Source organism: Ictalurus punctatus, chromosome 5 (genome assembly GCF_001660625.3).
Source record: "Ictalurus punctatus breed USDA103 chromosome 5, Coco_2.0, whole genome shotgun sequence".
Classification (NCBI taxonomy): Eukaryota; Metazoa; Chordata; class Actinopteri; order Siluriformes; family Ictaluridae; genus Ictalurus; species Ictalurus punctatus.
Genome location: NC_030420.2, coordinates 20,829,307 through 20,855,308, shown reverse-complemented (window position 1 = coordinate 20,855,308; position 26,002 = coordinate 20,829,307). Strand labels below are relative to the sequence as shown.

The window sequence follows — 26,002 nt, the reverse complement described above, 5'->3', positions numbered from 1 at the left end:
ATATGCTATAATGTGTCTGTGGTTCCATGTTTCTACAGACTGCACTTTTCATTGCATCATCCCACTTTTTTTTTCTATTATGCAGATTACTTTTTTTGTGCTGGGTAACATTGTTATGGTTGACGATGCAAGCAAGGGAAAGAACATGAGACAGCGAAAGAAGCAATAAAACTGAGATTACTCCTGTGACTCCTGAGAGCAGCATGAGCAGAGAATGAAAATTGACCTGAAAGAATGGAAATGTTTGCGCACACTGGGATAAAAAGAGGTTCAACGATAATTAAATTAAAATTGTCCATTCTTACACTGAGCCACTTAAAAGGATGGACAGTAATAAAAAAAAATGTAAAAAATGAACACTTTAATCAAAAACCCCTAACCAAGCTGGATGCATATTATCTGCTTATTTAATTAGTACATTATGAACATAGCAAGCTGGAATAGCTCTAGAATGATGCTCACAATATAAAGGCATTGCTTGTATAAACCAGCTGTTCTTCCAGCTGTTCTGCATCGTCCAGACCCTGATTTGATCAGCGTGCCTATAGTTTCCATTCCACAAGAATAAAGCACATTCAGCAGTATTTACTGTATGTAACGCACTCACAGGTCATTCAGCAGGTATGACTCCACCATTGGGGGCAGTGGAGGAGATGGAGGAGGCTTCGGAGAGCTGCAGCCAGTGTAGTTCCCTCGACCAGCACCCAGAAAGTTCTGAAAGCTGATGTCTGTTTGCGTGGAGTTGTCCACACAGTCTGTGATGGCCATAAGTCTGGCACTTCCTGTGGCAGTTCCTGCTTTCCTCCTGTGTCCCTTCCGGACCACTTGAAGCAACAGAGGATCATGGGAATGGCCATCCTTATCTTGGGATAGGTGAGATGTTCTTCTACCTTTAAGCTGATAAAGAACGGTTAAAAGGTATGAGTGATTAAGAGGATCATTTGTAGCTGTCTATATAATGATGAAGTGTTTGACCTAACATTTTACAAAGCAATAAATATTAAAAAAAATGTAAGTAATAAAAATGACCAGGTACAACAATCTTCTAGACTTCTATTCTCTTTTACCTATATCAAAATGTACACCCATGTCCACTTTATTAGGAACACCTGTTCACCTGCATATTCATGTATTTATCTAATCAGCCAATCACAATGCAAAAAATCAAGCAGATACAGGTCAAGAGCATCAGTTAATGTTCATATCAAACATCAGAATGGAGAAAAAGTGTGATCTCTGTGACTTTAACTGTGGCATGGATATTGGTACCAGATGGGCTAGTTTGAGTGGTTCAGAAACTGCTGATCTCCTGGGATCAACAGTCTCTAGAGTTTGTTCCGAATGGTGCGAAAACCCCCCAGAAAAAAACAACCATTGAGTGAGTAACAGTTCTGTGGTTGGAAACGTGTTGTAGATAAGAGAGGTCAGAGGAAAACGGGCAAATTGGTTCGAGCAGCCAAGAATGATATAGTAACTCAAATGATCAATTTTTATTACCATAGTGAGCAGAAAAGCATCCCTGCATGCACCAAAAATCGAATCATTAGGTGGATGAGCTACAACAGCAGAAGACAACGATTAGTTCCACTCCTGTCAGCCAAGAACAGGAATCTGAGGCTATTATGGGTACAGACTCACCACTGGACCTCTGAAGATTAGAAAAAACATCACCTGGCCTTTTTCCAGTTTTCAACTGTCCAGTTTGGGTGAATCTGTGACCATAATAGCCTCAGATTCCTGTTCTTGGCTGACAGGAGTGGAACTAATCATTGTCTTCTGCTGCTGTAGCTCATCCACCTCAAGGTGGAGTTCTGATGTGTTGTGTGTTCTGAAACGCTTTGCTGCTCACCATGATTGTAAAGAGTGTTTATTTGAGTTACTGTAGACTTCCTGTCAGCTCATCCTCTGATCTCTTTCATCAACAAGGTGTTTCAGCCTGCAGACCCTCTGCACACAGGATGGTTTTTGTTTTTCACACCATTCTGTGTAAACTCTAGCAACTGTTGTGTGTGAAAATCCCAGGAGATCAGCAGTTTCTGAAATACTCAAACCAGCCCATCTGGCACCAACAACCATGACAGTGTTAAAGTCACAGAGATCACACTTGACCTCTCCATCCATCCATCCATCCGTCTTCTATACCGCTTAATCCTTCTTAGCCTATCCCAGCCTATCCCAGGGAGCATGGTGCACAAGGCGGGGTACACCCTGGTGCCAATCCATCGCAGGGCACAATCACATACACATTCACACACTCATTCATACACTAAGGACACTTTGGACATGCCAATCAACCTACCATGCATTTGGACTGGGGGAGGAAACTGGAGTACCTGGAGGAAACCCCTGCACCCCCGAAACCCCGACGTGTGAGGTGAACGTGTTAACCACTAAGCCACTGTGAGCCACTTGACCTGTATGTGCTTGATTTTATTCATTGTGCCACATAATTGGCTAATTGGATAACTGCATGAATGTGCAGTTGTATAAGTGTTTCTAATAAAGTGGATGGTGAGATTATATTATATTATATTATAATAACCTAAAACTATTGCATATTATTGGAATTATTACTACTCAAGAAAATTAAGGCCTGCCTTTGACAGAGGTTTCCCAGTGTGCAAAATTATGTGAATTTCGCACATTTTTAGGCTGAGAAAAATCACTTGGCTCATGGCAAACAGCTCAGGAAAATGTCTGATAAACATAACATTAGTAACCAATATAGTCCCACGAAACAGACTTTCAGACTTTCATTGTCATCTAAGAAAATGTCTACATAGAATACATGTTTTAGAAACTAAGATTTCCAACATTATAGAGATTAACATAATTTAAAAAGCAAAATCAACATTTTTGGTGTCCATCTGGTTTTAATAATCAATAGCTGTATAAAAGTATGTAAACTGACCAACAAAGATGAACTGAGACATTCTATTATATTATAGTTTCTATATTTGGTTGAGTTAATCATTCATACTGTACCTATAACATGTCAAGTAGTTTTGAATGATCCCTATTTTTAAAATACATTATCTTTCAATTCTATATTAGTGATATGAATCGTATACTTCAACCTTTATTTCAGCATCAATGGGACGCATCATGTTGCCCTTCTGTTGAAAAGAACAGATAAACCCAAGTTAAAGTTTCTGAAACAGGGTGGGGAACAATCATTTATACATAGCAATATTTTATATGGGATTATAATTACATGTTAAATATTAACAGAGGTTTCTGTTGAACAAGTCATTATTGAAAATGTGACCAAACAGATGAGTAACATCACCATATATACAGTATACCATCAAGACAAAATGCATCTTCAGCATTGTTCCAAACATCCTCACTATCTTTACTGTCATATTTGTTTTCTTTTCCACTACGTTGCCTCTTTGCTAATTTTCCACTACATTGCCTCTTTGCCAAAGTTGTTAGATTTCTACATAAGAACCAATTGGAATATGCATTAACTAATTCCGTGATGCAAGTCTTCATCCCCAACACCCTCCCTCAGTCCTGAAATCAAAATATTTCACACATCACTCGATTTACACTGCAGGAGTGCCGTCCTCAATCCTCAATCAATACCAGCTTAATCCTGCTGAAACCTTTACCATGACCTCTGTTTCATTTCTCTGGTTCTGCTCATGCTCACCATAACTGACCCCTGGAGATCTGGACCTCATCTCAGTCCTTCGTAGTATTTGAGTCGATGCCTTTGACTGTCTAAATGAGAGAGTAATCCATTTATTATCCCTGTGTGTATGTAGGATTATTGATCATGTTGCTGGGCTTGATTAAAAATAGCTGGTTTGCACACTGTTGTTGGAGCATGATGAAGTGCAAGACTACACTGATTGTTTTCCCATATATATATGGTTATGACACTTGGGATGAGCAGGTATTTTTTAGCTTCCTTTTGCAATATGCATTTGAATATTGCAGCAGTGGCTCAGTGGTTAAAGGCTCTGGGTTACTGATCAGAAGTTCAAGCCCCAACACTGCCAATCCCACTGTTGGGCCCTTGGGCAAGGCCCTTAACCCTCAATTGCTCAGCTGTATAAATGAGATAAATGTAAGTGGCTCTGGATATGGGCTTCTGCCATAAATGTAATGAGATAAATTTTAGAATCCTAGCCATGTTTGGTTTTTTTTTTGTTGTTTCTTTGTTTTTTTATAAAGGTATGGGTTTATGTCTGTATAGCAGTCATGCTTTTGAGATGTTTGGCCAAATCACGTATTTATCTACAAATTGCTTTCGCTGTGATGGAATTTATTCTGTACTATTAAATGGGACACAGTGTACTCCAGGACAAGGCTGTTTGTCAAAACAAAGTCAAGAGACAGCAATTACCTCTCTTTATAGCTTAATACACCTTTATTGACCTTCACACATTATATTTACCCCTGTGGAATAAGTGCATATCTAATGAAGCAGCCTGCCAAATACAGACATTAGCATTCACATCGGCTTTCCTCGTATTCCTTAGTGTCAGTGTTAAAATCACGATGTGAAGCATTCCATTGCTTGTTTAATTCTGTTTAAAGTTTCCTGTCTACAACAATGCAGATAAGACTTGCTATGTTAGTGTTTCCAGTGGTGGGGGCTAAAAAAAAAAAAACAAGAAACAAATTTGGTTTTTCTATTTATTGAAATGGATGATGTTCCATTTTTTTCATTTGGTTTTTAATTTTCACTCTCTTCACAGTGCTCTTGACCCAATTATATGTCAAGCATGTATTTTTATAAAGGTTGGACACATTTTGGTTAAGTAGGTCATTTTTTTTTCTAATCACTATTTATTGTTCACTAAACCCTGCTGCTCTCTCATCCTTTTAACCTTTCTTGCCTTGCCTTTTATCTCTATCTATCTCTCTGTGTCTCTCACTATCTCAAGCATAGAATGAACCTTAACCTCCATTAATGTAGAGGTTCTACTGATGTTCTTTGAACTGGACAGAAGTGAACATGATGGACGTTTTGTCTGCATTTGTACAGGGCTAGGGGTTGTGTTGGGAATGGGAAAGAGCTGTAAACAAAGGTTACTGATTTCTTAACATCATCATTTATTCTCATTAGTTGTATTTAAGAGTGCTAGGGTGGAAAAGAGTATTGCATCTTCTTTTCTGGTCTTGGTGAGCAGAGTCAAAGGTAAATACAATACTGTGCCAATTTTGTTTAAGTACAAAATATGTTATAGATTTGTATTTCATGAATTTCAAGTCAGTACAAAAACATTTTAGATTTCCTAACACTAGTTTTCCAGCAAAAAGTTAAATGTTACAGAGAAATGTTTGTATGTCAGTAAAGAAAGCAGCATATTATGTAAGAGACCACTTTTCAGACAAAAAAACACACACAATGAAGGCTGCTGGATTTTGCTGCAAAAATAAGAAGCAAATGCGACAGTCAAAGTCTCCAGAAGAACCGTGTCTGGTTCTGCAAGATGCTCAATAAATCTCACAGCTCATTTCCTTATAAAACTGCACACATTAGTAGTACCTGAGACTACAAATTTTTTAAGCAAAGGGTCATCATACCAAATATTGACTTTGTTTCATTTATTACTGTTTACTGCTCTTTATATTATTATTTTTTTAAAATATAGAAACATGTCATTTCATTATTTTTAAAGGCATCTTTGCCCTACAGCATTTCTTTGTATGTGCCAAAGACTTTTGCACAGTACTGTATTTCTCTACAGCATGTGTGTGTGTGTGTGTGTGTGTGAGTGTGTGAGTGTTTGTGTGTGTGTGTGTGTGTGTGTGTGAAGCAGACTTGCATGTGTGGTGCTGCGCCTCTGCCTGAACACTACGGTGAAAAAGCATATAAGTCTTTCTTAATTACCCCAGTTGCCAAGGCAACCACATCCCATAGAGATGCATTTGACAGAACTTCTTGTTGGGGAGGGGGAGAGAGAGCGGGAGGGGGAGAGAGAGCGAGAGAGAGAGAGAGACCGAGAGAGAGAGAGAGAGAGAGAGAAACTGCGAGAGAACCCGACTAGACATGGAAGGTGGGGGTGCATAAAAGATTAGTAAAGTAAGAGCGTACTTGACGCATATTGGAACAGCTCAATATGCAGCATCAATTCAATGGATTTCAATCGAGACACGTGCATTTAAACCTCATTACAAGCCTGGAGTGTTGCGGCAATTAGTTTAACTTGTTAGCAGAAAAAAGAGCTGTAAAATAAATGATATCAGCCTCACTGCTGGCTGCTGTTTCCTGTGAGCGTTGCTAGAAGAACCAAATGGTCACGTTTCTTGATGACAGTAAAGAATTACTTCAGTAGACCATCTCTGTTTCTAGTCTTCTATATTGCCACACTATGGGTCAGAGAGAAAAGCAAACACACCGGCAGACTCGCAAAGCATGAGAGAGAGAGGGGATGAGGAGAAGTGACTGATGTCTATACTGAACTGGTGTACGTGACTATCAGGCTATCCTGGAAGGACATGAGGTGCAAAGCTAGATGTCTCTGTCTCCTTGATCGCTGAGGAATGTCATGGTACATGGAACTATATAAGGGATGCATCCAAAGAATGATTAACGATGTGGCTGTCTACCCACGAAGACGGTGAACCTGATTTATTAAAGCATTTAATCCAGGAAGATATGTTTGGTTTTCAGGTTTTGGCATCACATTTGTATTCCTTGCTTGATCAAGTCATCGAACTTTTATGTGACAAAGCGATTCGTTCTAATCGGCCCGATGTGTTTTGTTTCAAATGGTTTCATCTGGAACAGAAATGTGAATAGAAACATTACAATGAAACGCTGAGGAAGAAGTCCACACAGTAAAGACAAACGATGGCTCCTGGCTGTCTCAGCTAGTGATCATTTATCATTCTCCACCATACCTCAGAGAACACATATATACATGCGGTATTTCATTCATTTTCTTGATTCAGAATGCCTCCAAGTGTTGTTGCCGTCTGGTTGGAAAGAGTTAAGAGGTCTCTGAGCACTTCCTCTCATCACTGAGGATCATTTTTTAAGGGGGCTTACGTGCTGAGGGCTCCATGTTTCATGCTGAAAAACTAGTCATGGAACGAAGCACACGAGGTACCTCGGGCAGTGGAAGGGAAGTAAAAGGGAAGCTCTTGAAATTGTACAGATATTGGTGAGATCAAGTAGCAGATCCCTCTCAAATTATAAACAGCACAATTCCACCAAAACATCATGGGCTAGGGAGTGAAAATTGCCGTCAGGATAAAAATCAGCAGCCAAATCAAGCCTTTACAATAATGCTTGTCTAAATGAAGAAATGGAGAGTAATATGTTCAAAATGTCGGTTCTTGTTTTAATATAGCATGTTGTTTCTAAAGTATTGTATTAGAATTGGCCATTTGGACTTGATAGGGGTTTTAAATCATACCCTACCCTACATTTCAGATGGTATTGAGAATATAAAATGGCTCTCAGTTATAAAGCAAGAAACCAACAACCATTACTGTGTAGAGATACTACATAGACATTTCAAGCTCATTTTCAAAAAGGAAGCATGGAATGAAATGTGTTGTGTTGGATAATATCAAGCCTGGAGCAATGCTGAATGGTGTATGTGTTATCCGGAAACGTGAGAGAAAGCACATAAACCCGTTGTTTACCAGCCAGCTTCACCTCATTATTCCCTCAAGAAGCTGAGTCAAGTGTGAATACGGCTGCAAAAGACAGTACCGCTAATGAAGCACATGTATTCTCACCTGGAACATAATCCTGTACTGCTCCTCAGGCCGGTTTACTACACACATGTTACAACCCATCTTGGTTTGAGTCGAGTTTTGTTTTTTTTCCCTCTGATTCTTTGCTATGAAAAGGACCAAGGGCTTTAGTTGAGTTCTGGAGATCCCTCCCTACAGGCTAAAAGTCTGCTTTCCATGAAAAGCCTATGAAGTTCTGTTCTCAGCCTGTTCCTCTGCTTCAGTCAGAATTCCACTGCGAGGCAGGATTAGAGAATGCCTTCAGAAAAGTCCAGGAGGGAGAAATTCAAGTCTCTTGTAAAAGAACTCGGCAGGAAGGATGGATGGAAGCGATGGTTTGTGGTTTGGTGTATTGGTTAAATCTAGGCACTCCAAAACACAGTGGTTGTGTAGTAGATATGTGCTAATGCCATTATATCATGATTGATTGTCTCTTTCTGTCAACATAGCAATGTAAATGATTGAATACTGGGAAATGAAATGAAGTCCTTGAGGCAAACCCTTATCATTTAACAATACGCTTCAAGAAACTTTGATGTTGGTTATTTATTTTGTTCACGTCCATATTAAATCCCTTCTGCATTTACTCGCACTTCATAATCTGTTTAGTTAAAGATATGAATACTGTCTGTAATATATGCTGTGTTTACCAAGTAGATGTCAGAATTCCCAGCTGAAGTAACTGCAGTCTTGGATTCATTTTGCCATTGTGTGTGACTGACGTCCTGCAACCTTTCACTGGAATAGCACTTGACCTGTTGAGTTTAGCTCCTTTGCTTTACTTATCCCATGCAAATTTCCAGACATTTCTCTTGAAATAAGAACACATATTAATGTTTCAGAAGCATATTTCATGAAGCATCTCTAAATGTGGCAATCAAGTGATTTAAAATTGTCTCATTTTCAACTAAGACTATGGGATGCCGTTCCTGTTCCACACTCTGACTCTCTTAAACACGGATCCCTGTCAATCAGCAATCACATCTTGTCCCCTTCTCACTAACTGCGGAGTGTGCATCCCAGAGACTGGATGAGTGACTACACCTGTCAGAGCACGTCTGAAGCAGTCCCCCACTGCTTCCCCCACTGACTCCCTCTTACACACTCTTCCTCTCTATCTCTTTCACTCCCTGTCTCTTTATGGCTCTACAGATTTAGAACTGACTCCTTGGGTGTGTACAGCATCAAATACACAGTTCATGTAACAGAGTTCGTGCAACAGAGAGTCGTATGAAAAGCATGATATGATGCACTGAGTGAGAATGAACGATGATGTTTATAGCAAGATTGTCATTGAACCCCAGTCATGGTTTACAAGTGAATGGACAAGGTGTGTGAGATGTATCCATATTCCATCAAGCCCTGACAAACCCAGGTCCAGGGTGTATTCCTTTATGTAGAAGGAAAAAGCCAGTTGCCTTAAGGCAGAGAAAAGGCAACTGGTGATGAGCCACCACCTCTTTTTATCGTTCTCGTCCTCCCTTCTTCCTTATGCAGATCTGAAGTGTAATGTAATCCAGCGTAGAGCAATGAGCTGAAACGCTTTTCCAAAGAGAAAATCTGGATCAAGTGTGCAGTCTGTCGGCACAGAAGACAGACGGTCCAGCAGTAATCCACAAGACGGATCCTCTTAGGCTGCGCTAGAGCAGTGCTGATGACAAGTACATGTGTGTATGTGTGTAGAGGGAGGAAGGCAGAGCTGCTCGGTGACATAAAGTGTGCAGATCAGCACCGCTGCACGCGCCAGAGACCATTATGGCTTTCCAGCAGCTCTCTCTCTCTCTCTCTCTCTCTCTCTCTTTCCTCTCACTGCAGCACCAGCCAATACTCAGCAGCCTGCTCATCCCCCCCCCTCTCTCTCTCTCCCCACCTTCCTTCTTCTCCTTAACCCCCCCCCCACATTTCTCCACCATTCCCACATTTACTGCTCTCTCTATCCATCACCTGTGCCTCCGTTTGGCACTCCAACTCTTTGTTGCTTGCTGTTTGCCATAGCAGGAGCTTGTGTGCTAGTAGAATATATTAAAACACACACACACACACACACACACACACACACACACACACACACACACACACACACAGAGTGCACTTTATTGCTGCATATACCAGACCTGAATGCTCATGAGGAATGGCTCTCTAACCAGGGAACAATTGGCTGCAGAATAAAAAAACACTGCAGATATTTTACATCGGGTCAGAATTATGTGTAAAGAATGTGTCCGCGTATCATATAGGATGTGTGTGGGTAGAGACTGTAGAACCGATGATAGCTCGCACCTACACCTTGCCACTAAAGCAAAGCATTATTCACAGAACCGTGTCTGCCTACAGCAATGCCACAGTAAATTAGATCTGATGGTGTCCCCCTGTGAATTGCAGATATCTTGTTATATAGCTCCATCCCTATGCCACCCTTCTGCACCACTGCACTCTGGGTAAAACCATTTTACGGAGCCAACTGTGATCCCTGCAGCAGCTTAGTGCAGAGGAACACAGATTATCACACGTAAACCAATAAAATGAAAACACCCCTGTTACCTTTCTCCCGGGTGTTCTCGTTCTCTCTCTCTCTCTCTCTCTCTCGCTCTCTCCATTTCCCACTCACTCACCTTTAACTCACAGTATAACTCGTATCATATCTTCAAGCTTCTCACCACTCGTACAAGTATCATAGGGTATTGATTTCTCTGATATTCCTTCACTTTGTGGTAATTTACTCGGATCACAGAGCCCACAGCTGAATTTATAGTGGTGTTGGGTGACCCGTTAGTTGAACATTATTTCTGTTTTTTGATTGCTTTGGTTTTTGCTGTTATTGGAAGTAGGGGGTTGGTGTTTGGTATCTAATGTTCCGTCGTGCAAATAAAATGAGATTTCTATTTCTGTTCCACTCTCACTCAAAACATAAAATAAACACGTCAGTTTAATACAAATTAACTGGTGTCATTTTACAGTGTGGGAATGCGCAATTTACGGTCACTTTAAGGTGAATTGAGCCTCTGTTTATCCCAGATCATTCCAGTATTCCAGTATTCCAGTATCCCAGTATTCAAGATAGCATCTGTTGAATGGTTAGGCCAAACTGAGAACAATCGGCCTGATTCTTTGCTCACTGTGATAGATAGATAGATAGATAGATAGATGAGTTGTGAGGTATGAAAGATATGAGAGGCTTTGACTGAATGCGTGTTGTGATGACGTCACATGACGCGTCTTGGCCCAAATCTGCAGAAAATCTGCAGTAATTTAGAAAAAGTGCAAGCCTCCGTATATTGCAGCGTTTGCTTGATTTTGCATTAATTTCTGCGATCACAAAATCCTGGAGAGAATGCTTAGTTAGACCTGATGACTAAAGCGCAAAACAGCCTATTCTGAAGTTGTAGACTGATGCGCTCATCTGCAATAAAGAATCCTGCTGAAGATACTTCTAAGTCTCCTGGTCTTCTGTGCAAATTCCCAACAACAGATTGGCTTTTTGTTTTAATAAATATGTTAATACTGGATATCATTTAGCTCAAGTTCAACTGCAGTGAGAGAGAAAGAGAGAAAGGGTTTTTTTAATGGTTGCAACACCATGTCATATTTTGTTTTTAATAACTGTCAATATAATATGTGTGGCAGTCTGGGAAATCCATTCAGATATTCCTAAAAAATAATAATGATAAAAAAATAATAATAATAAAAAACAACAACAACAAAAATTGTTTTTATGCCAAGAAAACATAATTATATATTTTCAAAATAGTACAGAAGTTTTTTTTATTTAGATTATTTTCTAACCTTGTCTTGGCAGTCTGCCTGCAAAGATCATGTCTTAAGGATAAGGAGACAGTTTTTCACAGACGTTGTGGTAAGAAAAGGCAGTCTGCCTAAAGATGTCCAAAATCTCACAAGCTAAGTGTGATTTTCTCACAAACTAATCATGTTTTTGGAAAGTTACATGCCATAGTTAAACAGACGTATGTGTAACCAATTCAGATTCTGACTGTCAAAATGTCTTTGGTGCTCCTGAGCAAGTAATACATTATCGTTTATAATACACAGACATTTGGACAACCTGGCATTAAAGGTCATTCCCAGCTGGTGCAACAGAAAACCATGGCTTCAAATAACATCTAATCAAATTGATTTGAGCATAATCCTATTCAAGTGACACAACAATTCTGCACTGATGCTGTGATACTTCATAACAAACTCAGCATCAATAAGTCAGCATTCTTTCATAACATTGCCACCATGAATAAAATATAATCTACCCCCAAATGAACACCAAATTCAGGCTCTCACACACGTATGTTATGTGGAAAAATATGACTTGGCAGCTCTGCTTGACTGGCTCACTAAATAGGCTTAGGGACAAAGCCGTACTCTCTTCCTTATCTAAATACAAGCGTTAGTATTCATGAGGCCCAATAACACAACGCATATTGCACTGAACTGTAATCCACATTAGCACACTGCTTCACTGTGGCACTGATGAGCATTAATGCAAATTGGAATATTTACTTTGAATGTATGAATGGTTTTCCATTTCAACACCCTAAGACCTATTTGCGGCATACTTCCTTCTACTGTTAGCTAAAATGGTACCCTGTTTATGACAGTCCCCGAAGTCTTAACTTAAATATTAACTGGGTTAAAATGAGTTCCACAAATAAATTATAGAGTGCTGTGAAAAAGTATTTGATTTCTTTTGTTTTTGTGTATATCTCATACTAAATTGTTTCAGAAATTAAAACAAAATCTAAGATAAAACAAAGGCAACTTTTAAAGTAAATGCAGTTTTTAAATGATAATGTTATTTAAAGAAGTAAAAACTTTATCTGATACCAACTGGGCTTGTGTGAAAATGTATTTGCAACTTAATAATTCTCTACATCTATGAAACTCCATTCATAATGGGGTTCAGCTGGACTAGATGCAACCAGGCCTGATTACCGACCTCCCAAAATTCCTCCAAGAGCACAGCAACTACTCATCCAGCAAGTCACAAAAGAGCCAAGGACAACATCAAAGGACGTACAGGCCTCTCTTGCATTAATAAAGGTCACTGTTCATGACTCCACTATCAGAAAGACACTGGGCAAAAATGGAGTCCATGGAAGAGTGGCAAGGTGAAAACCACTACAAACCCAGAAAAACATTAATGCTGATCTGAATGCTGCCAAAACACACCTTGATGATCCTCAAACCTTTTGGGAGAATGTTCTGTGGACTGAAGAGTCGAAAGTGGAACTGTTTGGAAGACAGGGGTCCTGTTACATCTGGCGTAAACCAAACACAGGTTTCCACAAAAAGAATATCATACCTACGGTCAAGCATGGTGGTGGAAGTGTGACGGTGTGGGGATGCTTTGCTGCTTCAGGGCCTGGACAACTTGCAATAATTGAGGGAAACATGAATTCTGCTCTCTACCAGAAAATCCTAAAGGAGAATGTCCGGTCTTCAGTCTGTAAGTTGAAACTCAAGTGCAAATGGATTATGCAGCAAGACAATGATCCAAATCATAGGAGTAAATCCTAGTCCTAGAGGTAAGTGAAAGACTGATCTCCAGTTATCGGAAGCATTTGGTTGCAGTTATTGCGGCTAAAGTTGACACGAACAGATTTAAAGATTAAGAGGGCAATTAGATTTTTCACACTGGTGATAGGTGTTGGTTAACTTGTTTTTGCTTCAATAAAATACATAAATAAATAAAAACTGTACTGAATTGTGTGTTTACTCAGATTACCTTTGTTTTATGTTGCATTACATTTGAAGATCTAAAACTATTTAGTAAGCTGAGTCATATACAGTATGAAAAACCACTGATAATGGTAGTAGTTAAATATTAATTTCTTGTTAATCTTCTATTTTTTTCTGTTAATTAATATCCAGACTTATGCAGTTTTAATAAATATGATTACATTGTGTAAGCTCTGTTTGAAAAGAATCTATGTTAACTCAAATTATAGGCTAGAATGTTTATGAGACTTTTGAATATTCTACACTAGTATATGACTCGGTTGGTTGTTAACGTACACTATATGGACAAAAGTATGTGGACACTAGACCGTCACATTCGTGCTTGCTGAGAGTCGCATTCAGTCCCCCGTTGTTGTTATAATAACCTCCACTCCAAGGGAAGTTTTTCCACTAGATTTTGGAGAATAGCTATGGGGATGTGCCTAATCAGCAACAAGAGCATTAATGAGGTCAGGCACTGATGTTGGGCGTGAAGGCAAACACACATAGTGCGCGTTCCAGTTCATCCCAAAGGTGTTGATTGGGGTTGAGGTCAGGGCTCTGTGCAGGTCATTTGAGTTCTTCCATACCAACCTTGGTAAACCATGTCTTCCTAGACTGTGTTTTGTGCACGGGGCATCATGTTGGAACATATTTAGGCCGCTTAGTTCCAGTGAAGCAACAGTTTGGGGAAGACAAAAGAAACAGTCCCTGCAGCAGAGTGGACTGACTGGATGGGAGAGAGGGATGTCAGTTACTGAGGGATAAAAGCAGAGCACCCATGTGTGCTGGACCCACAAAAGATAAGAGATTCCTTTCACCAAAATGAGTTTAGAGTTATAGATTAAGTTCCTCAGGCTACAGAGAAACGAAAATGTCAACCTCTTTTTCCAATTAGCCAGAGTCGAAGACTGTCAAACAAATACAAGAAACTGACCAATTGCATCATATTCCTGTTTCTTTCCAAGAAATGACCAACTGCTTTACTATTTCTGTAATATCCTCTTTTACCATCCTTGGTGTCAAATATACATATACATACATTATCTCACAAAAGTGAGTACACCCCTCACATTTTTGTAAATATTTGATTATATCTTTTCATGTGACGACACTGAAGAAATGACACTTTGCTACAATGTAAAGTAGTGAGTGTACAGCTTGTGTAACAGTGTAAATTTGCTGTCCCCTCAAAATAACTCAACACACAGCCATTAATGTCTAAACCGCTGGCAACAAAAGTAAGTACACCCCTAAGTGAAAATGTCCGAATTGGGCCCAAAGTGTCAATATTTTGTGTGGCCACCATTATTTTCCAGCACTGCCTTAACCCTCTTGGGCATGGAGTTCACCAGAGCTTCACAGGTAGCCACTGGAGTCCTCTTCCACTCTTCCATGATGACATCATGGAGCTGGTGGATGTTAGAGACCTTGTGCTCCTCCACCGTCCATTTGAGGATACTCCACAGATGCTCAATAGGGTTTAGGTCTGGAGACATACTTGGCCAGTCCATCACCTTCACCCTCGGCTTCTTTAGCAAGGCAGTGGTCGTCTTGGAGGTGTGTTTGGGGTCGTTATCATGCTGGAATACTGCCTTGCGGCCCAGTCTCTGCTTCAGTACGTCACAGTACATGTTGGCATTCATGGTTCTCTCAATGAACTGTAGCTCCCCAGTGCCAGCAGCACTCATGCAGCCCCAGACCATGACACTCCCACCACCATGCTCGACTGTAAGCGAGACACACTTTTCTTTGTACTCCTCACCTGCTTGCCACCACACACGCTTGACACCATCTGAACCAAATAAGTTTATCTTGGTCTCAACAGACCACAGGACATGGTTCCAGTAATCCATGTCCTTAGTCTGCTTGTCTTCCGCAAACTGTTTGCGGGCTTTCTTGTGCATCATCTTTAGAAGAGGATTCCTTCTGGGACGACAGCCATTCAGACCAATTTGATGCAGTGTGCGGCGTATGGTCTGAGCACTGACAGGCTGACCCCCCACCCCTTCAACCTCTGCAGCAATACTGGCAGCACTCATACGTCTATTTACCAAACACAACCTCTGGATATGACGCTGAGCACGTGCACTCAACTTCTTTGGTCGACCATGGCGAGGCCTGTTCTGAGTGGAATCTGTCCTGTTAAACCGCTGTATGGTCTTGGCCACCGTGCTGCAGCTCAGTGTCAGGGTCTTGGCAATCTTCTTATAGCCTAGGCCATCTTTATGTAGAGCAACAATTCTTTTTTTCAGATCCTCAGAGAGTTCTTTGCCATGAGGTGTCATGTTGAACTTCCAGTGATCAGTATGAGGGAGTGTGAGAGCGATGACACCAAATTTAACACATCTGCTCCCCATTCAAACCTGAGACTTTGTAACATTAACAAGTCACATGACACCGGGGAGGGAAAATGGGTAATTAGGCCCAATTTGGACATTTTCACTTAGGGGTGTACTCACTTTTGTTGCCAGCAGTTTAGACATTAAAGGCTGTGTGTTGAGTTATTTTGAGGGGACAGCAAATTTACACTGTTATACAAGCTGTACACTCACTACTTTACATTGTAGCAAAGTGTCATTTCTTCAGTGTTGTCACATGAAAAGATATAATCAAATATTTACAAACATGTGAGGGGTGTACTCACTTTTGTGAGATACTGTAGCTTAGTTTAGGTTTGTGGCTTTTGTTAGGTTTGTGGGTGTGATGATCGGGTGTCCACAAACTTTTGGCCATATAGCGTATATTCTTCATTATTTCTTGACGCACTAAAGATTAGTGCATGTATTCATTCATCATTATGACAGAATTAGTTAGGTATTAATACACTTTATTTTTGTAAAGTGTTACTCAAGCTCTAAAACAGTGGGTAATTACATTTACATTTGCAGCATTCAGCAGATGCTCTTATCCAGTATAACTTACTGAAGTGCTTTGTAGTTCTATCAAAATCATATCCTCATGTTATACAAATAGGTCAGGGTCTAAAAAGAAGTATCCTTTATTGGTCCTACATTACAGCACAGTGAAATTCTTTTCTTTGCATATCCCAGCTTGTTAGGAAGTTGGGGTCAGCCATGATACGGCACCCCTGGATTCAGGAGGGCTCAACTCAAGGGCCCAACAGTGGCAGCTTGGTGGGTCTGTGGCTTGAACCCCCAACCTTCTGATCAGTAACCCAGACCCTTAACCGTTGAGCCACCACTGCCCACATACTATCAGAGGATGTAGTACAGCAAGAAAACACTTGTCACATTTATTTTTAAATTTGTGATTATTCTGGATAAGTCCAAACCAGTTTAAGTAAACTACCTGCAGATGCCACAGAGATTCTAACTATTAATAAGGTAAGTGCGCAGTACAAACACTAAAGTACAAACAGCTGGTTCATTAATTTGGGCATAATACAAGTTGAGCATCAAGAGAATTTAACTAAATTATTTGGAAATAGTCTGATAGTTTCTAAGTATTAAGTACAATTATTTCATAATTTCATATTTGGAGAGGCAGTTTTGTAGAAACATACTCAAATTGGAATGAGTACTAAAGACAATACAAAAGAAATTATGTCAATATTAATTTAAATTAAAAAAACTGTGCTTAATCTTTTATTTAGAATTCAGGTTATGCGTTGTGCAAAACTCAAAAATGTATTAGCTTCAAAATTAGATTTCCTTTCACTGTAATTATTATATACAGCCATAGAATCTTGACACAAGGCAGGAATACACCCTGGATGGGATGCCAGTCTATCACAAATGGGGACCCTGAAACTGTGAGTCAGAAATGTTTAGCCTTATATATTTTATTTATCTGTTAGGGTAGACACTACAGCAGGGACGTGCAGAGAGTTTCTCAGGGGCAGGGGCTCAAATGTAAACAAAAAAAAGAGGCCTATATCACCAAAGAGCTAACTTCAATACTTTACTTACTACTTTACTAACTTTAATTTAACTACATCTTCTTATCATCCTGGTAGACATTGTAAACAGACTGTGTGTGGTCACAATAATGAATATAAGAATGACACTACTAAGATAACCTAATAGCATTTTATTTTTACATTTATATAAATAATTACAACAAAATGGCAACTTTTAGTGGAGAGATGAATCCAAAGAATCTTCAAAAGAAAATGTAAACATTATCAATTTTTTTTAAAAACTAGAGTATTACCATTCACAAATGTCATGACACACCCACTGTATGACACTTAAAATTATAAATCAGTAAAACTATAAATTTCACAATTAAATTTACATGCACTTTGATTTCCATAAAACGTCAGCACTGCTTGCTGAACTGCTTTTTAGTCTCAAAGCCATATTGACTATATTAGTTAATAAGGGGCAAGATATTAGATGTATATAGTTTAACTATATTTGCGATCTTGAAAAGTGCGTTCATTATTATTGGCATCGTGCCTTTACTGACTATATAACGTATATATAACAAGGTTACTTACCTGTCTGGAAATTTAACGAGCTTGAGTAGCTAGTATTTTCCAACACATTCCCTGTCAATCAATTTTGAAAACTACTGGCAATAAGCATATAAAATGCTGCTAATATTATGAAAAGGTTAGCAGAAGAGCTAGTGGTCTCAGCATACCTGTCTGTAGAAACAAGACATATCACAACTGCGTCATGACAAGAAGACTACCTGACGGCAGACTCGAGTTGGACAAATAAATAGGAAAATTCTCTAACTTTCTTGTGGTTCATTTGGTACTGTTTTGTGCACGGTCATGTGTTAATTTGAATTCAAATGCTTTTTACACAATGTAATTGTTTATTAATTAATGTTGAGAGGGGCACTTTTAAACAATTTAGAAAAAGGGCAGGTGCTCGAGACCCCAGAGCCCCCCCCACCCCCTTCTGCACGTCCCTGCATTATAATGTAACTAATGAAAACATAGATAGTCATAATCATCAATACATATAAAAGTGTACAGTATTAACCTTTACTGGATAAGTATATGAAACTGTACTGTAAAAGAAACCATTGTTGATCACCATGGTAATTTTCTATCCACCCTCTATTTCTACCGACATAATGTCTTCGTGCTCACCATTTTTAAGCTGAATAAACTGACAGAACTTTAAGGGTTTTCCAGTTTACCTTACTGCTTAAACATGCGGAATTACAATCAAATTTAGTGAGTATTTTTTCTTCTTACAGCTGTGTTGTTCAAAATAATTATCCAATTATTAATTATTTCTGTACTTCATAATACCCAGAACATGTCCTACGTTCCAGTGAAATTTAGCTAAACTCTACAGCATTGTAAAAGAAAAGAAAGTGTTACCAAACTATACCTTATCATAAACTAATCCCCATGTTTTGGCTCCTATAACAGTTTCAGATTAGTGTGTGGACTACAGTCAGACAGGTATGAAAAGATGAACTAAAAGGAACAACTGAGAGACGGGTTGCCTGGCCTAGATTGATTGAGATAGCTGGTCAATAGCGAGGCTTAGGGTGTGTCAGAAAAGGCAGATAGTGAAAGATCCATTCAAAACCATTTCCCCGTTCCAGCAAATAATAATTAAATTTAGCTTGTGGTGTGGAACAATGGAATGAACTGGAAATAGAGGAGGATGGGCCATGTCGAGTAGATAGATAGATAGATGAAGGCATTTTGTATGCACAGTTTTTCATTATAACAGCCTCAGACATATTTCCATGTGCCTTCTTTTGAGATCTTTGTGCAATTTTAATAAGATAACTGGTGGAATATGCAGGTGTATTAACATGCATTAAGGCAGGGAGTTAGAGTGTGACTGCAGAGTGCAGGACAGCTACATGAATTTTAACAATAGGCTCATTACTAATTTACTGCTCCATGAGGAGAAAAAAAGTGTGTGCCAGAGAGCAAGAGAGGGGAAGCAAGCATTTGTTACAGATGTCCTCTCAGTCTGGCAGAATCCTTAGATTTTTTTGGTTTGTTTACTGTTTATTCATTTGACTTCAGAACGACCTTGTGCATCGCTTGAAATGTTATTGATCCATATGGGGGCTTCATGAATAACAGAATTGCTTTCATTTTCAGGTTAGAACCTGCGCATGATGCTTTTTGAAAAGCATAAGGCACTGAGTGAATATTCTTTTGAGTAACAAAAAAGGGCTTAAATGTGTATGCAGACATGGGACACATGCACTTAACTTATGTATACCTTTCAAGGTTCCATTATTGAAAACTGTGTAATTTTCCCCAGCAGTCATTCCAAACCTCAAACCTGTTACTTGGTTGAGTTGAAGGGAATATGAAATGACAAGAAGAAGCAGGATGCAGTGGAATGACAGAAAGACAGGGAGAGAGGGGTCATTAGGGCAGTGCATGTCCTCACTGGGGACCTTTAATAAAAGATGTCACAAAGCTCTACACACCATGGGATTTGACAAGCAATTACAGAGGCAAAAGAAACAGTCCCTGCAGCAGAGTGGACTGACTGGATGGGAGAGAGGGATGTCAGTTACTGAGGGATAAAAGCAGAGCACCCATGTGTGCTGGACCCACAAAAGATAAGAGATTCCTTTCACCAAAATGAGTTTAGAGTTATAGATTAAGTTCCTCAGGCTACAGAGAAACGAAAATGTCAACCTCTTTTTCCAATTAGCCAGAGTCAAAGACTGTCAAACAAATACAAGAAACTGACCAATTGCATCATATTCCTGTTTCTTTCCAAGAAATGACCAACTGCTTTACTATTTCTGTAATATCCTCTATTAACATGCTTGGTGTAAAATATACATATACATAACTCGATTTAGGTTTGTGGCTTTTGTTTAGTTTTCACATATGAAACCCCATTGAGGCTTTTCTAAAATTGTTTATTTGATTGATACAGAGATCCATGTTGCTGAGGAGAATTCATTAGATAATGTAAATTGCCAGCAAGGAGAAAATACATCCCATGTAGAGAGCAATTTCAGTGATAAAACAACTCAAGCTGCTAAATCTAAAAGGATGGTGGAGGGGGGACAAAATGGCTCCTGCTAAGGAAGCAAGAATTTATCAGGACACCAGCAGTAAATATAATGAGCCAAACAAATAAAAAAAAATTTAAAAAAAGAGTGAAATCTGTGATTTATGTTAACAATTTATGCGAGAGAAACAAACAAACAAAAAAACCCATCCAATACAGGCCGGCCAAATTGATTTTAAGAATTGATAAGTCCACACAATATCTGAAATATTCAAATATCCTCCTGATTAATTTTAAAAATGATGAATTTTAAAAAGTGCCTGGTCATTTTTCTCTACTGATATATACCCTGATATAACATATTATGTTCAAAATCACTGAAAATTTGTGGTCTAGAAATGCTTATTTTAATTGCTGCAAAACGTGCAGCAACTTCTTTCTCCAACAGCATCCACAGACAGAACATATTGCTCCCTGTATACCCCGACACAAGTCCTCCAATTGATTTATGACTCAGGAAGAGGTCAGCTAAGCTGGAAGAAGATCTTTAAGAGGTCACACACTTGTACAACACAGATATCATTGTTTACCATCTGTTTTCAGCATGTGGAAGATTTGAACATGGGATCTGTGCATCAATGCAACAATACTGTACACTTATCAATGAAACACAGCTCAACTGCAGATTGCACGCAATAGAAATACAGACACGTAAATAGTTCAAAGATCGTGTGTGCAGCGTTTGGGGGAGGGGGATCATCAGAAGAGAATCAAAGAGGAAAAGAATGAATGTCCATGGAGAAGAAGAAGAAAGAGATGGGGGAGGAGAAGAGGACGGGGGCTGGGAGAGAAGTGGTGAAATGAATGTGTAATTGTTGTACGGTGGCTCAAGAGACAGGTTGAGGTATATTTCACTCCTGCACCAATAAAATTGATTCTCATGGGCAAATGTATATGATGAATCATAAAAAAAAAACCCTCATAAAGCACCTGTAAAATAAAATATTATTGCTTAGATTAGAATATATTTTACTTGAAACCTCAGCACTCTATGATCTTCAGAGCTACAGCACATGACCTTTTTTCATACTTCCAACACTATTACATTGACTAGGTAGTAGATAGTGCACATCCACTCCATCAGATAGATCAGGGCCTTGAACCATGTCCAGTCTCCAAGGGCAGCACTGTCTAATTACCCAACAATTTACCAGAACAGTGCATCTGTATGCACTAAACATGCCTCACCTCACCGACACACCGCGCTCAATCATGATTAATATTTTACACAATCTGTCAATGAGTGGTGGCCATTAGCGCTGAGCTAAGCCTCTCTCAGGCTTTGAGCACAAAAATGGAATAGAAATGTTGAAAACCCCGAGCGTAATTCATCACGTCCTGTGTCTGTTACATTTGGGTCACCATGGGGGAGGGTTTCAATTCTGGGACCCTGCCCTAGATGGATGAATAGCTAGAGTTGAGAGTAAGGATCTAGCTCAGCCAATATTTCAGTGAAGTAATTTTTTTTTTACACTCTGCAACACTACAGTGACACCATGCAATGAGGTAGTGCCACTGCAGGCTCTCCACTGAAGACCTCTTGAGGGCTGACACTGCAAAACACACCTCCTTGTTAAAATCTCAGACTTCAGCAATGCACATTTTTCATTATTACTGCACACAGGCCACTGCTTATGTGAATAAGCAATTATTCCTATATGGATGCACACAGTAAATCCTAAACTGCCACCTAATGAGCCAGTAGTTTACTGGTTAATATTTGGAATCAGTTGTCCATTCTATGTTTTCATATGCTTGTTCCTGAACATGAGAAAATGTCCAGTGTAAGAGGGACAGAAGCCCTGTTATACTGCATAGTTATGACTAAATATAGACCAATCTTGCAATGTCATATGAGCAATTACCATGGAAACAAATGTCACAGTTTCCCACATTGGTATGCCAGGTTTCACCGATTCACATTATCCCTGAGAGAAATACAATGTGCTGTAGCTTTCCACAACTAAAAATATCCATGCCAAGGTACCACAATAAGCCATACAGCCCTGCCAACAACTGGGCAAGATGTCTTGGGCTCTGGAGAAATGCCATAAAAAGGGGATCCACTCCATGGGATATAGCTATGTTGCTCATAAATGTATGTTTTGTACCAGACCTGGGCATTATGCACAATTGGCTTGAAACCATATAAACTTAAATACAATATTTTAGTACATAGTTAAATGTCTCTAGTATTTGATGCCTCAAAGTACTCCTTGCTGCAGATGAAATGTTTTGGACATATTAGCTTAGATTAGATTCAACTTTATTATCATTGTGCAGAGTACAACTACAGAGCCAATGAAATGCAGAAGTGCAAATAGCAATATATATATATATATATATATATATATATATATATATATATATATATATATATATACACACACATATATATATATATATATATATATATGTGTGTATATATATATATATATATATATATATATATATATATATATATATATATATATATACGTATATATATATACACACACACAGTATCTAACAAACGTGAGTACACCCCTCACATTTTTTAAATATTTGATTATATCTTTTCATGTGACAACACTGAAGAAATGACACTTTGCTACAATATAAAGTAGTGAGCGTACAGCTTGTGTAACGGTGTAAATTTACTTTCCCCTCAAAATAACTCTAAACTACTGGCAACAAAAGTGAGTATACCCCCTAGTGAAAATGTCCAAATTGGGCCCAATTAGCCATTTTCCCTCCCTGGTGTCATGTGACATGTTAGTGTTACAAGGTTTCAGGTTTGAATGAGGTGCAGTTGTGTTAAATTTGGTGTCATCGCTCTCACACTCCCTCATACTGGTCACTGGAAGTTCAACATGACACCTCATGGCAAAGAACTCTCTGAGGATCTGAAAAAAAGAATTGTTGCTCTACATAAAGATGGCCTAGGCTATAAGAAGAATGCGAAGACCCTGACACTGAGCTGCAGCATGGTGGCCAAGACCATACAGTGATTTAACAGGACAGATTCCACTCAGAACAGGCCTCACCATGGTCGACCAAAGAAGTTGAGTGCACGTACTCAGCATCATATCCAGAGGTTGCCTTTGGGAAATAGACGTATGAGTGCTTCCAGCATTGCTGCAGAGGTTGAAGGGGTGGGGAGTCAGCCTGTCAGTGCTCAGACCATACGCTGCACACTGCATCAAATTGGTCTGCATGGCTGTCGTCCCAGAAGGAAGCCTCTACAAAAGATGATGCACAAGAAAGCCTGCAAACAGTTTGCTGAAGACAAGCAGACTAAGGACATGGATTACTGGAACCATGTCCTATGGTCTGATGAGACCAAGATAAACTTATTTGGTTCAGATGGTGTCAAACGTGTGTGGCAGCAACCAGGTGAGGAGTACAAAGACAAGTGTGTCTTGCCTACAGTCAATCATGGTGGTGGGAGTGTCATGATCTGGGGCTGCATGAGTGCTGCCGGCACTGGGGAGCTACAGTTCATTGAGGGAACCATGAATGCCAACATGTACTGTGACATACTGAAGCAGAGCATGATCAGTATGCAGTATTCCAACATGACAACGACCCCAAACACACCTCCAAGACGACCACTGCCTTGCTAAAGAAGCTGAGGGTGAAGGTGATGGACTGGCCAAGCATGTGTCCAGACCTAAGCCCTATTGAGCATCTGTGGGGCATCCTCAAACAGAAGGTGGAGGAGCACAAGGTCTCTAACATCCACCAGCTCCGTGATGTCGTCATGGAGAAGTGGAAGAGGATCCAGTGGCTACCTGTGAAGCTCTGGTGATCTCCATGCCCAAGAGGGTTAAGGCAGTGATGGAAAATAATAGTGGCCACACAAAATATTAACACTTTGGGCCCAATTTGGAAATTTTCACTTAGGAGTGTACTCACTTTTGTTGCCAGTGGTTTAGACATTAATGGCTATGTGTTGAGTTATTTTGAGGGGACAGCAAATTTACACTGTTATACAAGCTGTACACTCACTACTTTACATTGTAGCAAAGTGTCATTTCTTCAGTGTTGTCACGTTAAAAGATACAATCAAATATTTACAAAAATGTGAGGGGTGTACTCACTTTTGTGAGATACTGTATATATATATATGTACAATAGTATGTTCTATGCAAAGGTTTGAGGTAGAGAAAGTAGAGACCAGCTCAGTGCAAATAACAAGGTGTACAAATATTGAAGGTGCATTGTACAGAGAAATGAGGTACATATGTCCAGTGATCATTAGGTGAACATACAGATGGCATCATGTAGTAAATAGTGATAGGTGTAAGGGCTATCACATGAACCTCATGTTAGTATAGCGAACATAGACACTAAGTCTCGCATTAAACAATTATTATGTATTGCATTATAACATTTATGTCATTTTTAAATATATTAATGTTATGTTTTTTTTTGTTGTTGTTTTTTTTAAATATGTAGGCTAACATTTAATTCTGTTTGGTTGCTCATCATGTTGCATGTGTTAGCATACACTTCATTTATGCACTGTACTTTGGCTAATGTAACCAATGCTTTATGGCTGTGGTGGTCCATAGCGGGGTCCATAGCGGAGTCCATGAGGTGTAGCCGGAGTGTAACATTAAATGTTACCAAAGTTGTAATCACTCTTATAGTCGTTATTGTTATAAGCCCAAATTACTGGTCACTAAATGGATTTTAAGTGATCTCTGCTTAGGAAAAAAACAAAAAACAAAAACACCTAATGGGAAATGGCCTAATGGTTTTCATTACTGAAAGATTTTAACGAGCCATGTTCTAACAAGGAAGTGCTTGGGGACACCAATCACATTACTGTGTTTATAATAGAAACTCTAAATATAAACCTCATAATCTAAACCTCAATACATTGAAAACAAGTGAAAATAATGCCAGTTTAATCGAACTATGAAAATAAATAAATAAATAAAATAATCTGCCATTAAAAGGATATCAAACGTTTGGTGTCATATTGTAACGCAATGTAACTAGTTTAGGATTTATGGGTTGAAAGTTCAAGAATAAAAAAACTCTAATAGAGAATAGATTGTAATGGATTATATTCAAAATAAAAATGAAAATTCAAAACATTTAAAGCATACATGTAAGTAGTGCTACTTTCACACTGCTTTTCATTTCCTCAGTCAACCGAATAAGTGTGTAAATACTGCAGATAAGCCATTATGATGACAAGTAACTCTGTGCATCATCTGCTTCAACTTCCCGATCTCAAAAACCGCTGTCTTTTATTGATTTTCCCATGATAATAACAATAAAGCCTAATTGATGACATATTTCTGTGTGCGACAGCCTGCGACCCAATCGAACTCACGTGCAGAGCGAAAACAAGTATGGTGGAAGGCGGACGTGAAGCTGAGGAGGAGTTTATCGCTAAAGGAGGAGCTGCCTCTAAAATCTGGAACTGGTTTGCTTATAGAAATTCAGTTTTACTTTTAGATCAATGTTTGTGTTTTTGAGGCTCTCAAGATCACAGCGATCACATGTAGGCAAAAACAGTGGTGAATAGTACTATATTTATATCGCCACTAATATCGTTATCGCAATAAATACCAGAAAATATC

At 39.2% G+C, this 26,002-nt stretch overlaps 1 protein-coding gene across 2 annotated transcripts in view; it reads right to left on the bottom strand.

Annotated features, from left to right (window-relative positions):
* Nucleotides 1–26,002, bottom strand: part of pdzd4 (PDZ domain containing 4) — a 34,681-nt gene that overhangs the window by 7,912 nt on the left and 767 nt on the right. The window contains exons 1-3 of one of the 2 annotated variants that reach the window (XM_017468884.3): nt 7,711–9,516; nt 3,078–3,116; nt 608–897 (exon numbers count right to left, since the gene is read on the bottom strand). In XM_017468884.3, the coding sequence (XP_017324373.1) occupies nt 608–897; nt 3,078–3,116; nt 7,711–7,770 (389 nt within the window). In that variant the 5' untranslated portion in view covers nt 7,771–9,516. Of the gene's footprint in view, nt 1–607; nt 898–3,077; nt 3,117–7,710; nt 9,517–26,002 lie in introns of those variants that run through there. The other variant, XM_017468885.3, reaches the window with a different exon arrangement.